Source organism: Trachypithecus francoisi, unplaced genomic scaffold, assembly GCF_009764315.1.
Source record: "Trachypithecus francoisi isolate TF-2019V2 unplaced genomic scaffold, Tfra_2.0 Lachesis_group15, whole genome shotgun sequence".
In the NCBI taxonomy this organism is placed as follows: domain Eukaryota; kingdom Metazoa; phylum Chordata; class Mammalia; order Primates; family Cercopithecidae; genus Trachypithecus; species Trachypithecus francoisi.
The window spans coordinates 112,182,640-112,201,393 of NW_022681460.1; the positions used below are offsets into that span (position 1 = coordinate 112,182,640).

The 18,754-nt window shown below is 51.7% G+C and overlaps 1 protein-coding gene across 18 annotated transcripts in view; it reads right to left on the minus strand.

Moving 5' to 3' along the window:
- Positions 1–282: 282 nt before the first annotated feature.
- FLYWCH1 (FLYWCH-type zinc finger 1) overlaps positions 283–18,754 on the minus strand; it is a 44,442-nt gene continuing 25,970 nt past the window's right edge. For 12 of the 18 annotated variants that reach the window (XM_033236059.1, XM_033236050.1, XM_033236051.1 and 9 more), the window contains 4 exons: positions 16,242–16,505; positions 15,149–15,421; positions 13,571–13,631; positions 283–895 (listed from right to left, as the gene is read on the minus strand). In XM_033236059.1, coding sequence (XP_033091950.1) covers positions 856–895; positions 13,571–13,631; positions 15,149–15,421; positions 16,242–16,505 — 638 coding nt within the window. In that variant the 3' untranslated portion in view covers positions 283–855. Of the gene's footprint in view, positions 896–8,497; positions 8,863–13,502; positions 13,632–15,148; positions 15,422–16,241; positions 16,506–18,754 lie in introns of those variants that run through there. The other 6 variants (XM_033236058.1, XM_033236055.1, XM_033236053.1 and 3 more) reach the window with 5 other exon arrangements.

Sequence of the window (18,754 nt, forward strand, 5' to 3'; positions counted from 1 at the left end):
TTACATCTGGGCCAGGTGACCATAACTACCCAGGCATGGTGGGGCGGTCTCCTGCTGGGCACTGGCATGGAGAAATCATGGGGTGTGACTTCACGGTGGCCAATTGTTGCTGCAAGGGGGATGTGAACAAGCACCAGCTCCACACGGTGAGATGGAAAATAGGATTTATTGGGGGAACCGTACAAGCAGAGGAGAAGCGGGGGTGCCCGGCTGTCACAGCCTTGCAGTGGATGGTGGGCTCTGTGGCCAACTTGCCAGGGGACAGACCTATTGCTCGCACTCCCCCCACAATTACAGGTGGGAGTGAGGGACCTCGTGGCTGAGGACGGGTCCTTGTTAGTAAGCAGGAGGCTCTGCAGTCCCGGTGGGGTCACCTTACTTCTCCAGACTGCTCCCTCTGACTGGTGAAGCTGCGCTCTGTGAAGCTGCCTGACAGAAGGGGAGGCGCCTCTGCTGCCCAGGCGTTCACGTTGCTGAGCAGAGCGCGGCCTCGCCAGGTGGAAAGCCCTGGAAAGGCTGCTTGCTCTGCAAACCCAGGGGTGCTGTGGCCGGAGAGCAGGGGCGTCTGTGTCCAAGCAACTATGTCACGACCTTCAGAAGTCAGGAAGGCGCCACCGCCCTGCCCCACGACACCCGAGTCTGCCAGTGCCAGCTCTGAGCACTGTTCTCCAGCGACACAAAGACACCATCCAAGAATTCCTCCCAGGAGACGCCCTGAGGAGATGCGAAGACCATCGACGCTTTGGAAGAATGAAAAGAAGTTTCTGCCAAGCAAACCGAACTGTCTGGGAAGCGCCCGTGTGGATGGGAAGCCACCTCGGGTGGGCGGCTCAGAGCTCCTCTGCCTGTATCCCCTCACTGGGACTCGCCGTCCAGTCTGACGTCTTTGATGTCCCTAATTACAAAGAGACACATGTTCTTTACACACATCAAAATATGGTGGAAATAGATAACACAGAAAGTTCAGGATTCCTGGAATCCTTTTTCCTGAGGATACCACAGGCTAGATCACTTATTTGTGAGATAGAGTCTTGCTCTGTCCCCCAGGCTGGAGTGCAGTGGTGTGATCTTGGCTCACTGCAACCTCGGCCTCCCAGGTTCAAGCAATTCTCCCACCTCAGCCTTCCTAGTAGCTGGGATTACAGGCACCTACCACCAAGCCCAGCTAATTGTTTGTGTTTTCAGTAGAGATGGGATCTTGCCATGTTGGCCAGGCTGGTCTCGAACTCCTGACCTCAAGTGATCCGCCCACCCTGGCCTCCCAAGTGCTGGCACTACAGGCGTGAGCCACCATGCCTGGCCAGCTAGATAATTTTTTTTTTTTTTAAGATGGAGTCTCACTCTTGTCAGGCTGGAGAGCAGTGGTGTGATCTCGGCTCACTGCAACCTCTGCCTCCTGGGTTCAAGTGATTCTCCTGCCTCAGCTTCCTGAGTAGCTGGGATTACAGGCACATGCCACCACGCCCGGCTAATTTTTTTTTTTTTTTTTTGTATTTTATTAGAGACGGGGTTTCACCATGTGGCCAGGATGGTCTCGATCTCCTGACGTCAGGTGATCCGCCCATCTACCAAAGGGCTGGGATTACAGGCATGAGCTACCTCACCTGGCTGATCATTTTTACACACACATCCATCCATCTGGATCGATTCCTTTACAACATGAGGTTGCTCCGTGACACATTTGGGGGCATTCCCTGCTTCCTACACCAGCACGTTTGGGGAAGAACCCCCCAACACTTCCAAAAAGTTGCAATTCCTGCCCTGGAAGTCACAGAGGCATCACACCGAGCCTCTTCAAGGTTCTTCATCAAGAAACACAGAGTTCTCCTTTAATAATTTTCTTTTTTGAGATACGGTTTCACTCTGCCACCCAGGCTGGAGTGCAGTGGTGCCATCACAGCTTACTGCAGCATTGACCTCCTGGGCTCAAGTGATCCTCCCACCTCAGCCTCCTAAGTAGCTGGGACCACAGGTGCATGCCACCATGTCTGGCTAATTAAACAAAAAAATTTTTTTTGTAGAGATGGGGTTCTCCCTGTGTTGCTCAAGCTTGTCTTGAACTCCTGAACTCATGTGATCAGGTTCTCTTTTAGCACTGTAAGGGAATTTTTTTTTTTTTTTTGAGACAGAGTTTCGCTCTTGTTGCCCCAAGTTGCAGTGCAATGGCACGATCTCTGCTCACTGCAACTTCTGCCTCCCAGGTTCAAGTGATTCTCCTGCCTCAGCCTCACGAGTAGCTGGGATTACAGGCACCCGCCACCACAGCCGGGTAATTTTTTGTATTTTTAGTAGAGATGGGGTTTCACTATGTTAGCCAGGCTGGTCTCAAACTCCTGACCTCAGATGATCTGACTGCCTCAGCCTCCCAAAGTGCTGGGATTACAGGCGTGAGCCACTGTACCTGGTTGGGATTTTTGTTTATACTTTATGTTCTAGGGTACAGGTGCACAACGTGCAGGTTTGTTACGTATGTATACATGTGCCATGTTGATGTGCTGCACCCATTAACTTGTCATTTACATTAGGCATTAGGTATATCTCCTAATACTATCCCTCCCCACCATGGATTTTTGTTTCAGAGCGCTACTGAGCTATAATTCACATACCATAAAAGCCGTTAAGTATACAATTCACAGTCGTGCAACCATCACTGCCATCACATTTAGAACATTTCGGCCGGGCGCGGTGGCTCAAACCTGTAATCCCAGCACTTTGGGAGGCCGAGATGGGCGGATCACAAGGTCAGGAGATCTAGACCATCCTGGCTAACACGGTGAAACCCCGTCTCTACTAAAAAATACAAAAAAAAAAACTAGCCGGGCGAGGTGGCGGGCGCCTGTAGTCCCAGCTACTTGGGAGGCTGAGGCAGGAGAATGGCGTGAACCCGGGAGGCGGAGCTTGCAGTGAGCTGAGATCCGGCCACTGCACTCCAGCCCGGGCGACAGAGCGAGACTCCGTCTCAAAAAAAAAAAAAAAAAAAAAAACATTTCACCCCCCACCAAAAGAAATCTCAAATCCTTAGTGTCCCTCCTCAACTTCCCTTGCCCCAGGCAGCCACTAATCTTTGTCTCTCTAAATGTGCCTATTCTGGGCACTTCATATGAACAGAATTACATATACGCCGTGTGCTTTGGGACCGGCTTCTTTCATTGAAGATGGTGTTTTCAAGGTGCATCCTCATTGTAGCATGCATCAGTACTTCATTCCTTTTTATGGACAATATTTCATTGTATAAATCGACTGTATTTCATTGATGGACATTTTGAGCTTTCAATTTTTGCCTATTAGAAATAATGCTGGCCGGGCGTGGTGGCTCAAGCCTGTAATCCCAGCACTTTGGGAGGCCAAGACGGGCGGATCACGAGGTCAGGAGATCGAGACCTTCCTGGCTAATAGGGTGAAACCCCGTCTCTACTAAAAAAATACAAAAAAGGCCGGGCGCGGTGGCTCAAGCCTGTAATCCCAGCACTTTGGGAGGCCGAGACGGGCGGATCACCAGGTCAGGAGATCGAGACCATCCTGGCTAACACGGTGAAACCCCGTCTCTACTAAAAAACACAAAAAAAATTAGCCGGGCGAGGTGGCGGGCACCTGTAGTGCTAGCTACTCGGGAGGCTGAGGCAGGAGAATGGCGTGAACCCGGGAGGCGGAGCTTGCAGAGAGCTGAGATCTGGCCACAGCACTCCAGCCTGGGCGGCAGAGCGAGACTCCGTCTCAAAAAAACAAAACAAAAAAAACAAAACAGAACAAAAAAAATACAAAAAAAAACTAGCTGGGCGAGGTGGCGGCGCCTGTAGTCCCAGCTACTCGGGAGGCTGAGGCAGGAGAATGGCGTGAACCCGGGAGGCGGAGCTTGCAGTGAGCTGAGATCCGGCTACTGCACTCCAGCCTGGGCAGCAGAGCAAGACTCCGTCTCAAAAAAAAAAGAAATAATGCTGACATGGACATTTGTGTATATTTTTGTGTGGACATGTGTGTTCAGTTCTCCTGGGCGCACACCTAGGAATGGAACTGCTGGGTCATACGGTGACTCTACGTTGAACATGAAGAACTCCCAGAGCGTTTTCCAAAGTGGCTGCACCATTTTGCGTTGTCAGCAGGAGAGTATGAGGGTTCCAGATTCTCCACGTCCTCACCAACGCTTGTTGGCTGTCTTTAAATAGCCATCGCAGTGGGCGTGAAGTGGTATTTCACAGTGGTCTTGATGTGCATTTCCCTGAGACTGATGATGTTGAGAATCTTTATCCCTATTGACCATTTGAATATCTTTGAATTCATCGCAGAAATCAAATCTTCTGTGGGAAACTGTTTATTCAGGTCCTTTGGCCATTTGTTAATTGGGTTGTCTTTTCATTGTACGAATTCTGGGCCAGGCACAGTGACTCACTCCTGTAATCCCAACACTTTGGGAGGCCGAGGTGGGTGGATCACCTGAGGTCCAGTGAAACTCTGTCTCCACTAAAAGTACAAAACAATTAGCCGGGCGTGGTGGCGCGCGCCTGTAATCCCAGCTACTCAGGAGGCTGAGGCAGAAGAATTGCTCGAATCCAGGATGTGGAGGTTGTGGTGAGGTGAGATCATACCACTGCACTCCAGCCTGGGTGTCAGAGCAAGACTGTCTCAAAAAAAGAAAGCTGACTGGGCGCGGTGGCTCCCGCATGTAATCCTAGCACTTTGGGAGGCTGAGGTGGCTGGATCACTTGAGGCCAGGAGTTCAAGACCAGCCTGGCCAAGAGAGTCAAACCCCATTTCTACTAAAAATACAAAAATTAGCCAGGTGCACTACAGTGTGCCAGTAATCCCAGCTACTCGGGATGTTGAGGCAGGAGAATCGCTTGAACCTGGGAGGCGGAGGCTGCAGTGAGCTGAGATTGCACCACTGCACTCCAGCCTGGAGATAGAGCGAGACTCCACCTCAAAAAAAAAAAAAAAAGGTACGGTCCACCTATACAGGACATGTATTACAAATGGAGCTTGTGGGGAGGAAGTTGTTGTGGGTGAGTGAATGTGGAGGCCTAAAGCATTACTGTGTATGCTGCAGACTTAGTGCACGACACTCAACACTCAGGCTATGCTCATATATATTTTTTTTAAATATTTTTGTGTTTATTATTTTTTTTTTGAGAAGGAGTCTCGCTCTGTCGCTCATTCTGGAGTGCAGTGGCGCGATCTTGGCTCACTGCAAGCTGCGCCTCCTGGGTTCATGCCATTCTCTTTCCTCAGCCTCCCAAGTAGCTGGGACTACAGGTGCCCACCACGATGCCTGGCTCATTTTTTTGTATTTTTAGTAGAGACGGCGTTTTACCATGTTAACCAGGATGGTCTTGATCTTCTGACCTCGTGATCCGCCCGTCTCGGCCTCCCAAAGTGCTGGGATTACAGGCGTGAGCCAGCACGCCTGGCCTGCTATGCTCATTTTAAAAATTTTCTTTGGTAATAAATGAACCTAAGCTTACTGTAACTTGATGTTTAAACTTTTAGCTTCTTTTGTAATAACGCTTGGTTTAAAACACAAATACATTGTACAGCAGCACAAAAATATTTTCTTTAGAACTTCATTCTTTTTTTTTTTTTTTTTTTTTTTTGAGACGGAGTCTTGCTCTGTCGCCCAGGCTGGAGTGCAGTGGCCGGATCTCAGCTCACTGCAAGCTCCGCCTCCCGGGTTTACGCCATTCTCTCGCCTCAGCCTTCCGAGTAGGTGGGACTACAGGCGCCCGCCATCTCGCCCGGCTAATTTTTTGTATATTTTAGTAGAGACGGGGTTTCACCGTGTTAGCCAGGATGGTCTCGATCTCCTGACCTCGTGATCCGCCCGTCTCGGCCTCCCAAAGTGCTGGGATTACAGGCTTGAGCCACCGCACCCGGCCTAGAACTTCATTCTATAAGTTTTTATTTTTCAGGATTTTAAAATTTTCTTTAAGTTGGACTTCAATTTTTTGAGACAGTTTTTTTTTTTTTTTGAGATGGAGTCTTCCAGGCTGAAGTGCAGTGGTGCTATCTCAGTGCACTGCAGCCTCAGCCTCCCAAGTAGCTGGGATTACAGGTGTGTGCTACCATGCCCGACTTTTTTTTTGGAGATGGAGTCTTGCTCTCACCAGGCTGGAGTTCAGTGGCATGAATGTCGGCTCAATGCAACCTCCGATTCTCTGGTTCAAGTGATTCTCCTGCCTCAGCCTCCCAAGTAGCTGGAATTACAGGCACATGCCACCAAGCTGATTTTTGTATTTTTAGTAGAGACGGGGATTTCACCATGTTGGCCAGGATGGTCTCGATCTCCTGACCTTGTGATCTGCCTGCCTTGGCCTCCCAAAGTGCTAGGATTACAGGTGTGAGCCACTGTGCCTGGCTAATTTTTGTATTTTTAGTAGTAGAAATGGAGTTTCATCATGTTGGCCAGGCTGGTCTTGAGTTCCTGACCTCAAGTGATCCACCCACCTCAGCCTCCCAAAGTGCTGGGATTACAGGTATAAGCCACTGTGCCCAGCCAAGGATTTTAATTTTTTTTGTTTAAAAACTAAGACACACACTAGCCTAGGCTTGCACAGGGTCAGGGTCATCATGTCACCATCTTCCACCTCCACATCTTGTCCCACTGGAAGGTCTTCAGGGGCAGTAACACTTAGAGCTGTCATCTCCTATGACGACAGTGCCTTTTTCGGATACCTCCAAAAAGTCCTGAAGGACCTGCCTGAGGCCGTTTTACAGTTAACTTTTTTTTTTTTTTTTTTTTGAGACATAGTCTCACTCTGTTGCCCAGGCTGGAGTGCAGTGGCACAATCTCAGCTCACTGCAACCTCCACCTCCCAGGTTCAAGCGATTCTCATGCCTCAGCCTCCCAAGTAGCTGGGATTACAGGTGCCTGCCACCACGCCTGGCTAATTTTTGTATTTTTAGTAGAGATGGGGTTTCACCATGTTTCCCAAGCTGGTCTCGAACTCCTGACCTCAGGTGATCTGCCTGCCTTGGCCTCCCAAAGTGCTGGGATTAGAGGTGTGAGTCTACGCCGTGGCTGACCTATAGTTGACTTTTTAAATAGGAGTATATATATATATATTTTTAATCACTTTGATTTTTACCTATTTTTCTTTTTTTTTTTTTTTTGAGATGGAGTCTCGTTCTGTCGCCCAGGCTGGAGTGCTGTGGCCGGATCTCAGCTCACTGCAGGCTCCGCCTCCCGGGTTTACGCCATTCTCCTGTCTCAGCCTCCCGAGTAGCTGGGACTACAGGCGCCCGCCACCTCGCCCGGCTAGTTTTTTGTATTTTTAGTAGAGACGGGGTTTCACCGTGTTAGCCAGGATGGTCTCGATCTCCTGACCTCGTGATCCGCCCGTCTCGGCCTCCCAAAGTGCTGGGATTACAGGCTTGAGCCACCGCACCCGGCCAAATAGGAGTATATTCTAAAGTAATGATAAAAAGTATAGTAAATACATGATCTAGTAACATAGTCATTATCATTATCAAATATTACATACTATACATAATTGTATGTGATCTCTTTTTTTGAGACGGAGTTTCGCTCTTATTGCCCAGGCTGGAGTGCAATGGCACAATCTCAGCTCACTGCAACCTCCACCTGCCAGGTTTAAGCGATTCTCCTGCTTCAGCCTCCAGAGTAGCTGGGATTACAGGTGCATGCCACCACGCCTAGCCTATTGCATTTTTAGTAGAGATGGGGTTTCTCCATGTTTCCCAGGCTGGTCTCGAATTCCTGACCTCAGGTGATCCGCCTGCCTCAGCCTCCCAAAGTGCATGGCGGATCACAGGCGTGAGCCGCCATGGTCTACTTTTATTTTTGAGACAGGTTCAGCTGGGCGCAGTGGCTCAAGCCTGTAATCCCAGCACTTTGGGAGGCTGAGACAAGCGGATCCCGAGGTCAGGAGATTGAGACCATCCTGGCTAACACGGTGAAACCCCGTCTCTACTAAAGAATACAAAAAACTAGCCGGGCGAGGTGGCGGGCGCCTGTAGTCCCAGCTACTCCGGAGGCTGAGGCAGGAGAATGGCGTGAACCCGGGAGGCGGAGCTTGCAGTGAGCTGAGATCCGGCCACTGCACTCCAGCCCGGGCCACAGAGCAAGACTCCGCCTCAAAAAAAAAAAAAAGAAAAAGAGACAGGTTCTCTCTCTGTCCCCAAGGCTGGAGTGTAGCTGCGTGATCACAGCTCACTGCAGCCTCGGCCTCCCAGGCTCAGGTGGCCCTTCCATCTCAGCCTTCCAAGTGGCTGGGCATGCACCACCACACATAGCTAATTTTAAAATTTTTTGTAGAAACGGCATCTCACAATGTTGTCCAGGCTACTCTTTGTGTTTGTTGTTTTTTTGGCGGGGGGAGGGGGGCTTGCTCTGTCCCCCAAGCTGGAGTGCAGTGTCGTGATCTTGGCTCACTGCAACCTCTGCCTCCCGGGTTCAAGGGATTCTCCTGCCTCAGCCTCCCGAGTAGCTGGGACTACAGGTGCCTGCCATCACGTCCGGCTAATTTTTTGTATTTTTAGTAGAGACAGAGTTTCACTATGTTGGCCAGGCTGGTCTTGAACTCCTGACCTCAGGTGATCTGCCCACCTTGGCCTCCCACAGTGCTGGGATTACAGGTGTGAGCCCCCGCGCCTGGCCTGCTTTTGGGGTTTTTACAGATGCTCTTGATCAGGTTGAGGAAGCTCCTTTTATTCCTAGTTTGTTGAATGTTTTTATCATGAAAGGGTGCTGGGCGCTGTCACATGTTTTGTGTCTATTCCGTGACCACATGGTTTTTGTCCTTTTCTCTAGTGATCTGGTGTGCAGGCATCCCCGCCACACACTAGGCTTGGTGACTGCGCTCGAAGGACTCACGGGACTTGGTCTACCGTCATGCTCGTGGCCGAGATTTACTACGGTGAAAAGATGCGACGTGGAATTAGCAACAGGAAAATGCACTTGGGGTGAGGGCCGGAGGAAACCAGGTACAAGCCCCCCGAGTGCTCTCCCCCGGAGCCCCCTCCCCTGGGGTCCTCTCTCCCGGAGTCCTGCAGAATGTGCTGAATCCTCTAGCCTCGAGCTGTGACATGTGCAAAGTGGTCTGTACCAGGGAAGCCTGCCTGAGCCTAGGAGGCCAGGGTTTTTCTGGGGGTTGGTCATGTAGGTTCGTTGTGCCTGGGTGACTGAATATGGTCACCGAAATTGCAGGCTCAGAAGAAAAGTGTTCAGCAAATATCACATGATTTGTACAGAAAAGAGTGAGCAATTGTTATTTGGGGATAGCATTGTATTCATGCAGGAACTGTTTACCAGTCAAGTTCCCAGATGCCAGCTGGGCATGGTGGCTCACGCCTATAATCCCAGCAATTCAGGAGTTCGAGGCAGGCAGCTCACGTGAGGTTAGGAGTCTGTGACCAGCCTAGCCAACATGGCGAAACCCCGTCTCCACTAAAAATATAAAAATTAGCTGGGTGTGCTGGTGTGCACCTGTAATCCCAGCTACTCAGGAGGCTGATCACTCACTGTGATCTTGCAGTGAGTGGAGATCACACCACTACAGTCCAGCCTGGGCGACAGAGCGATGCTCCATCTCAAAAAAAAAAAAAAAAAAAAGTTCCCAGATGCCAGTCCAAGGTGAACCTTGCACACAGGCTGTTCTTAGGACAGCAGTCTCGGGCCTGCTGTGTTAAGGCTGATCTGTACAGATACTGTGTTACGTTCATTGGTTTTTCATGTTAATGCATTTCTGGGATAAATCTTACTGAGTTGTGGTATATAATCCTTTTTTATGTTGCTGGATTCTGTTTGCTGGTATTCTATGCTCTGGAGAAATACTGGGCTGTGGTTTTCTCTTTGTGATTCTCTGCTTGGTTGTGGTATCAGGGTGATACTGGTCTTACAGAATGAGCTGGGGCCAGGCATTGTGGCTCATGCTTGTAATTCCAGCATTTTGGGAGGCCAAGGCAGATGGACTGATTGAGCCCAGGAGTTGGAGACCAGCCTGCACAACATGGCAAAACCCCATTTCTACTAAAAATAGAAAAATTAGCCAGGCGTGGTGGTGCGTGCGTGTAGTCCCAGCTACTCAGGAGGGTGAGGTTGCAGTGAGCTGAGATGGTGCCACTGCACTCCAGCCTGGGTGTCAGAGTGAGACTGTCAGAATGAGGTCCATAGTAAGGTCTCATCTGTATTCCCGATTTTAGTATTTTCAGTATTCTTGCTCTTCAATTTTTTTGTTCTTTAGGTAGAGCTAAATATTTGTCAATTTTATTGATCCTTATACAGAACCAACTTTTGGTTTTATTTACTATTTATTTCCTTCCTTCTATTTTAGTTCTTTTATTTTATTTATTTATTTTTTTGAGACGAGTCTTGCTCTGTTGCCCAGGCTGGCGTGCAGTGTTGCCATCTTGGCTCACTGCAACCTCCACCTCCCGGGTTCAAGCGATTCTCCTGCTACAGGCACCTGCCATCATGCCTGGCTAATTTTTGTATTTTTAGTAGAGGTGGGGTTTCACCATGTTGGTCAGGCTGTTCTCGAACTCCTGGCCTTGTGATCCACCTACCTAGGCCTCCCAAAATGCTGGGATTACAGGTGTGAGCCACCACACCTGGTCTTTTAGTTGTTTTTTATATTTTTTGTGGAGATGAGGTCTTGCCCATGCTAGTATGGAACTCCTGGGCTCAAGCGATTCTCCACCCTAGCCACCCAAAATGCTAGGATTACAGGTGTGAGCCACTGTGCTTGGCCCTGTTTATTCATTTAGAGATGGGATCTTGCTCTGCCTCCCAGGCTGGAGTGCAGTGGTACGATCACACTTCACTGCAGCCTCGACCTCCCAGGTTCAAGTGATCCTCCCAGCAATGCTACCATGTCTGGCTGATTTTTTGGTAGAGACAAGTTCTCACCATGTTGCCCAGGCTTCTTTTTTTTTTTTTTTTTTGAGATGGAGTCTAGCTCTGTCACCCAGGCTGGAGTGCAGTGGCGCGATCTCGGCTGGCTCACTGCAAGCTCCGCCTCCTGGGTTCACGCCATTCTCCTGCCTCAGCCTCTGGAGTAGCTGGGACTACAGGCACCCACCACCACGCCTGGCTAATGTTTTTTCCTTTTTTTTTTTTTTTTTTTTTTGAGACGGAGTCTTGCTCTGTTGCCCAGGCTGGAGTGCAGTGGCCGGATCTCAGCTCACTGCAAGCTCCGCCTCCCAGGTTTACGCCATTCTCCTGCCTCAGCCTCCCGAGTAGCTGGGACTACAGGCGCCCACCACCACGCCCGACTAGTTTTTTGTATTTTTTAGTAGAGACGGGGTTTCACCGTATTAGCCAGGATGGTCTCGATCTCCTGACCTCGTGATCCGCCCATCTCGGCCTCCCAAAGTGCTGGGATTACAGGCTTGAGCCACCGCGCCCGGCCTCCTTTTTGTATTTTTTAGTGGAGACGAGGTTTCACCGTGTTAGCCAGGATTGTCTTGATCTCCTGACCTCGTGATCTGCCCGCCTTGGCCTCCCAAAGTGCTGGGATTACAGGGGTGAGCCACCGCGCCTGGCCGGCTTCTTCCTTTTTAATAGAAGTGTTTTTCACTATAGATTTCCCTCTAAGCATGACTTTCAGTGCATCCCATAAGTTTTGTTATGTTGTGTCTCCATTTTCATTTATTTCTAAGTATTTTATAATTATCTTCTTTGGCTCACTGTTTGTTTAAAATTACACACAGTGTCATGCTCTGTTGCCCCAACTGATTTCAAACTCCTGGGCTCAAGTGATCCTCCTGCCTCTGCCTCCCACAGTGTTGAGATTACAGGCATGAGCCACCGTGCCCAGTCTCACTCACTGGTTTCTTATGAGTGTGTTAATTTCTACATATTTATGAGTTTCCCACATTTTTCTGCTTTTTGATTTGGTTTTTGTTACTCAGGCTGGAGGGCTCACTGCAACCTCTGCCTCCCGAATAGCTGGGATTACAGGCATGTACCACCACGCCTGGCTAATGTTTTTTCCTTTTTTTTTTTTTTTTTTTTGAGACGGAGTCTTGCTCTGTTGCCCAGGCTGGAGTGCAGTGGCCGGATCTCAGCTCACTGCAAGCTCCGCCTCCCAGGTTTACGCCATTCTCCTGCCTCAGCCTCCCGAGTAGCTGGGACTACAGGCGCCCACCACCACGCCCGACTAGTTTTTTGTATTTTTTAGTAGAGACGGGGTTTCACTGTGTTAGCCAGGATGGTCTCGATCTCCTGACCTCGTGATCCGCCCATCTCGGCCTCCCAAAGTGCTGGGATTACAGGCTTGAGCCACCGCGCCCGGCCTCCTTTTTGTATTTTTTAGTGGAGACGAGGTTTCACCGTGTTAGCCAGGATTGTCTTGATCTCCTGACCTCGTGATCTGCCCGCCTTGGCCTCCCAAAGTGCTGGGATTACAGGGGTGAGCCACCGCTCCTGGCCGGCTTCTTCCTTTTTAATAGAAGTGTTTTTCACTATAGATTTCCCTCTAAGCATGACTTTCAGTGCATCCCATAAGTTTTGTTATGTTGTGTCTCCATTTTCATTTATTTCTAAGTATTTTATAATTATCTTCTTTGGCTCACTGTTTGTTTAAAATTACACACAGTGTCATGCTCTGTTGCCCCAACTGATTTCAAACTCCTGGGCTCAAGTGATCCTCCTGCCTCTGCCTCCCACAGTGTTGAGATTACAGGCATGAGCCACCGTGCCCAGTCTCACTCACTGGTTTCTTATGAGTTTCCCACATTTTTCTGCTTTTTGATTTGGTTTTTGTTACTCAGGCTGGAGGGCTCACTGCAACCTCTGCCTCCCGAATAGCTGGGATTACAGGCATGTACCACCACGCCTGGCTAATTTTTGTATTTTTAGTACAGACGGGGTTTCACCATGTTGGCCAGGCTGGTCTCGTACTCCTGACCTCAAATGATTCGCCTGCCTTGGCCTCCCAAAGTGCTGGGATTACAGGTATGAGCCACTGCATCCAGCCCTGAAAGGAATGAAATCATACAAAGTATGTTCTTTGACCACAGTGGGATGTAATTCCAAATCAGTAACAAGGCTGGGCGCAATGGCTCTTGCCTGTAATCCCAGCACTTGGGAGACCCGAGACAGGCGGATCCTTTGAGGTCAGGAGTTTGAGACTCAGCCTAGCCACCATGGTGAAACCCTATCTCTACTAAAAATACAAAAATTAGCTGGGCGTCACCACAGGCATGTAATAATTACAGGATTACATGCCTGTAATCCCATTACTCAGGGGGCTAAGGCAGGAGAATTGCTTGAACCCGGAGGGTAGAGTTTGCAGTGAGCTGAGATCATGCCACTGTACTCCAGCCTGGGCAACAGAGAGACTCTATCTCCAAAAAAAAAAAAAAAATAGGCTCTTACTTTACAGCCTGGCTGTGTTTGAGAAGAACCTGGGAACAGGGCCTCCAGCCTCACTTGGGCCTTCACATGACTGCCACCCTGGCTGACAAATTCTCTTCAACCTCAGGAGTCAGAACCACCCAGCCCAACCACTCCCATGATGTTGACCCACAAAAGCTGAGACAGCAAATACTTGTTGTTTTAAGCCCACTGCGTTTTGCCGTAATTGGTCACGCACCATTAGATAACTAATACAATTACCCATACATCGGCTGGCTTTCGGGAGGACACGTCTTGAAGCACAGCTGAACTTGAATCTTTTCTGGGGAAAAAAAAATTGAAAACATGAATTAATAATTCTTCTCTTGACTGGGCGCGGTGGCTCACGCCTGTAATGCCAGCACTTTGGGAGGCCGAGGTGGGTGGATCATGAGGTCAGGAGATCGAGACCATCCTGTCTAACACAGTGAAACCCCATCTCTTCTAAAAATACAAAAAATTAGCCGGGTGAGGTGGCCGGTGCCTGTAGTCCCAGCTACTCAGGAGGCTGAGGCAGGAGAATGGTGTGAACCCAGGAGGCAGAGCTTGCAGTGAGCCGAGATTGCGCCACTGCACTCCAGCCTGGGCAACAGAGCGAGACTCCGTCTCAAAAAATAATAATAATAATTCTTCTCTTGTTGAAGCTGACAGAACCAAGGACGCACACCTTGTTAACGATGCCCTCAAGGCTGTGAGGAGAAAGACAACCGGTGGGAATTCAATGCATCAATTACCTTCCATGGTAACATGAGCTACTGGAGCCCCTAAGAGTCGATCTTCAGCTGCTGTCATGGAGAGTACTGGGGGTCAACTAGACATCAAAGATGAGAGGCCAGGCCTCCAGCACAACTTTTTCTTTAAGCTCATTTAGTGGCTTTCTCAAAGAAGCCCTTTCTTCAAAAAAATTTTTTGTAAAGATGGGGTCTTGTTCTGTCACACAGGCTGGATTGCAGTGCATGGCTCACTGCAGCCTCAACCTCCCGGGCTTGAGTGACCCTCCCCTTTTCTGAGGAGCTCAGACCACAAGCATGCACCACTACGCCCAGCTGATTTATACGCTTTTTTTAGAGACAAGGTTTCACCATGTTAGCCAGGCTGTTTTCTTCTTTTTTTTTTTTTTGAGATGGAGTTTCACTCTTGTTGCCCAGACTGGAGTGCAGTGGTGCGATCTTGGCTCAACATAGCCTCCGCATCCCAGGTTCAAGCATTTCCTCTGCCTCCCAAGCAGCTGGGATTACAGGCATGTGCCACCACGCCTGGCTAATTTTGTATTTTTAGTGGAGATGGGGTTTCTCCATGGTGATGAGGCTGGTCTCCAACTCCTGACCTCAGGTGATCCACCTGCCTCAGCCTCCCAAAGTGCTGGGATTACAGGCATGAGTCACTGTGCCTGGCCAACTTGGATTTGTTACTGTTTTACAGAGCATGGCCCTTAATATTCATATGAATGACAGTGAGAGACACAATGCTTTCTAAAGATTGGGTTTGGCCGGGTGTGGTGGCGTGTGCCTGTCATCCCAGCTACTGGGGTGGCTGAGGCAGGAGAATCCCTTGAACCCAGGAGGCGGAGGTTGCAGTGAGCCGAGATCGCTCCATTGCACTCCAGCCTGGGCAACAAGAGCAAAACTCCAACTCAAAAAAAAAAAAAAAAAGACTGGTTTGACATTCTGTTGATATGAATAATTGGTGTGTGGACAAAGGCAAAGTCTCCTCAGTGGGTGCCTGGCCTGGGGCATCAGTTCTGAGCTGGCAGAGATGAGGATACCCAAACCCCTGCCGCTGCCCATACCCTGTCTGTACCTGGGTCCTCCTGCTGGGCCTTGCTGGGGAGCCGCTCCTTTTGCCTCAAGGCTTCCAGGCCTGCCAGGTCGGGCTGGTGGCAGTGGCTGCGCATGACCATGACGCGGTGGCCCTGGGTGATGGCGCGGCTGCGGCAGCCCAGCCGAGCCTGGTCCCGGCACATCCAATACACCTTCTCCCCGGCCGCCTTCTCCTTCCTGTAGAGGAAGGACTCGTGCACCAGGAACCTGCCCCCCAGGGAAGTCCTCAGGAACTCCAGGGGTCGGAGGGGTTCTGAAAGGGAAAGTGACACTGTGAGTGGGGCCACAGGGGCCTGGGTGTCTAATTTGTCCCCCAAGCCAGGCCCCACCAGGAATCTGCAATCCCCTAGCAGGCCCCATGGTGGACACTGCCCTCCTCCCCTCTGGGCCCTGGAGCCTGAAGCTCAGGCCCTCCAGCCCCGACTTCCACGCTGGCTGGCCCTTTCCAAGGGCTCTGGTGATGCCTGGGCAGGTGGCCTGGCAACCACTAGACCGTAAACACTCCCGAAGGACTCTCCCAAGCCCTCAGACCTCATGCTTGCAGGGGCATCTCCCAGGGCAGGGGATGAGCCATTCTGGACTGGGCCCCAGGGCCTCCTGGCTCCCTGTCCACCTACCCCTCAGCCAGTTGGCAGCCATCTGGCCTCTGACTTTTAACAAGCTGAACTGAAAGGTCACATGATGTGGTGGTGACTGGAGAGAACCCCACGAGACTAGAAGCTGTGTGGGTGGTGTGGGGGATAGACTAAGAGTGTCTGGGATCCACCGTATGGCCCGTCAGCAGATTCCAAGCACTCTCTGCGCCTGCCAATGCCACCCGTGGCTGCCACCCCCTTTCTTGAGAGAGCTGAGTGGGTTCCTACCCCCGACAGCCAGTCCCTGCTGCCCTGAGGACCAGCTGCAGGAGCTCGGAGCCCGCAGATGGAGCCTGCGGCCCTTGGGGAGTTTATGGCTCAGGCTGCCAGACCCCCACGCGCAACACACACGGCAGCCCACGGGCAGCCTGCAGCCAGCATGTGGCACGTGGGTCCCGGGAGACCACGGTCACCTGGCCCAGTGCCCTCTGCACGTACCTGGACTGTCCCACTGTGCGAGGTTGGGGAAGTGCTCCCGCTGTCGCAGGGCCTCCAGGCCACCCAGGTCGGGCGGGTGGCAGTGCCTGCGCATGACCATGACCCGCCGGCCCTGGGTGATGGCGCGGCTGCGGCAGCCCATGCGGGCCTGGTCCCGGCAGGTCCAATACACCTTCTCCCCGGCTGCCTTCTCCCGCCGGTAGAGGAAGGACTCGTACACGAGGAAGCTGCCCCCCAGGGGCGTCTTCAGGAACTCAGGGCCTCCTGTTGAGAAATGGGAGGGGAGGAGCAGAGGACACCAGCTCTCAGAGCCAACATCAGCATGGCCCCGAGGTGAGACCTCCCGCGATGCCCACACCCCCCTCCTCACAGCGAGGTGGCCCCGGAGCCCAGGACACACATGCTACCATCCCCCCAACTCTGCTGGGGCTCCAGCTGCTGGGGTCCCTTCTCCTGAGGCTGGGGACTGGTCAGGTGAGGCCCCTGCAGGTGGAGGCCAAGCGTCCCATGCTGCAATGCCTTCAGGGAGGCAAGTGTCTGCTGCATCACGCGTCCGTCCCCAGAGCCCACCCAGGCTCGCATGCAGGGTGCACTGTGCCTGACGGGTCAAAGGAATGACCCAGGGCCCTCGGGACAAAGCTGCTCGGGAGCTGGATGGGGCTGAGAGGGGTGGCCGCCGAGAGTTGAGCAGGTGGAGAGGTGACCCGAGGACTGTGAGGAAGAGGCAGGAGCAGCCTCCACTGTCCTGGATGTGGTGAGAGGGAGAACCCTGTGGGGTGGCAGTGCCTTGTCCAGAGAATACCCTTTCCTCCATGCAGGCTCAGGGGCCACAGAGGTGGGGAGGCAGCCTGGGGCGTCGTGGGCACATCAGGTGGCAGTGGAAGCAGGGGATGGGGGTGGGTAGCAAGCCCTAGAGGCCAGGCCAGGGTGGGGGGTGTCTGGCTGTGGAACCGCCTTCAAGAGGGATGGAAAGGGCTGGGCAGGGGCCATGTGGAATGGGGAGGGTCAGGAGGCAGGAGGACCCTGTAGGGTACAGCAGCACAGAAGCCTGGGGACTGCAACACAGAACAGCTCAGGAGGAAGGTGGGGACCCCAGACCACAGGAGGGGGTGGTGTGACCATGGGGCACGCTTCATTCCCTTCCACATGGATGAAAACGTCCAGCAAGGGGCTGGGCACAGTGGCTCACGCCTGTAATCCCAGTACTTTGGGAGGCCAAGGCGGGCGGATCACCTGGTCAGGAGTTCGAGACCAGCCTGACCAACATGGTGAAATACCATCCCTACTAAAAAAATACAAAAAATTAGCTAGGTGTGGTGGCGTGTGCCTGTAATCCCAGCTACTCAGAAGGCTGAGACAGGAAAATCACTTGAACCTGGGAGACGGACATTGCAGTGAGCCAAGTATACACCACTATACTCCAGCCTGGGCAACAAGAGTGAAACTGTCTCAAAAAAAAAGACTGACCCCTCATCTGGGAGGATCAACATCTGATTAACAGGAGCAACAGAAAGGGACAATGATGGGGAAGTTAACAGAGAGCACGAGAGGATGACCCCATCACGAAGGCCAGAAGCCCGAGGCCTAAAAAGGCCCCTAGTGCCCCCAGCACAGCCCGGTGCAGCTGGGAGGGAGCAGAGACCCTAAAACCTTAAGTAAAGCCGATTGCACACACAGGATCAGTCACACAAAAGCTGCAGTTCAAGGGCAGGCTCTGCACCTGTGACACCACGGAGACCAGGCTGCCCCTCCGGCGGAGGGAGGCTACAGACATTTCACACATGCAAGGCCTCAGCGTGCTACCTCCCGGGACTTCTCCAAACCACAACACCATGAAGAAAACCAAGAAAGAGAAAGGCAGGCCCAGAAGCAGAGAGTTGGCACAATGAACCTCGAGGGACAGCTGGGCCCAGCCTCTGTTGCCAGGTCAGGCTGCACTGGCACGAGGCTCCCTGGCAGCTCCAGCAACCTGGGGTTGTGGATGATCGGATCCAGGTGGGGTCGACCTGGACACACAAACCCAGGCAAACAAACGCAGCAGCTGCCGCTGCACAGAGAAGACACCTGTGTCAGAAGATGGGACCACAGAGCACCCCCCCGTCAGCCGCGAGCAGGTTTCTAGGCTAATGGAAAACCAAATGTAGCCGGGTGCAGTGGCTCACACCAGTAATCCCAGCGCTTTGGGAGGCTGAGGCAGGCGGATCACCTGAGGTCAGAGTTTGAGACCAGCCTGGCCAACATGGTGAAACCCTGTCTCTAATAAAAATACAAAAATAGCTGGGTGAGGTGGTGGGCACCTATAATCCCAGCTACTCAGGAGGCTGAGGCAGGAGAATCGCTTGATCCTGGGAGGCAGAGTTTGCAGTGAGCCAAGATTGCACCACTGCACTCCAGCCTGGGTGACAGAGCGAGACTCCGTCACACACACACACAAAACACCTGTGCAAGAAGTGCACTGAGTAGCTGACAAAGAAATGGAAAAACCGATTAACAGTAGTGGAGGCACATTTTAG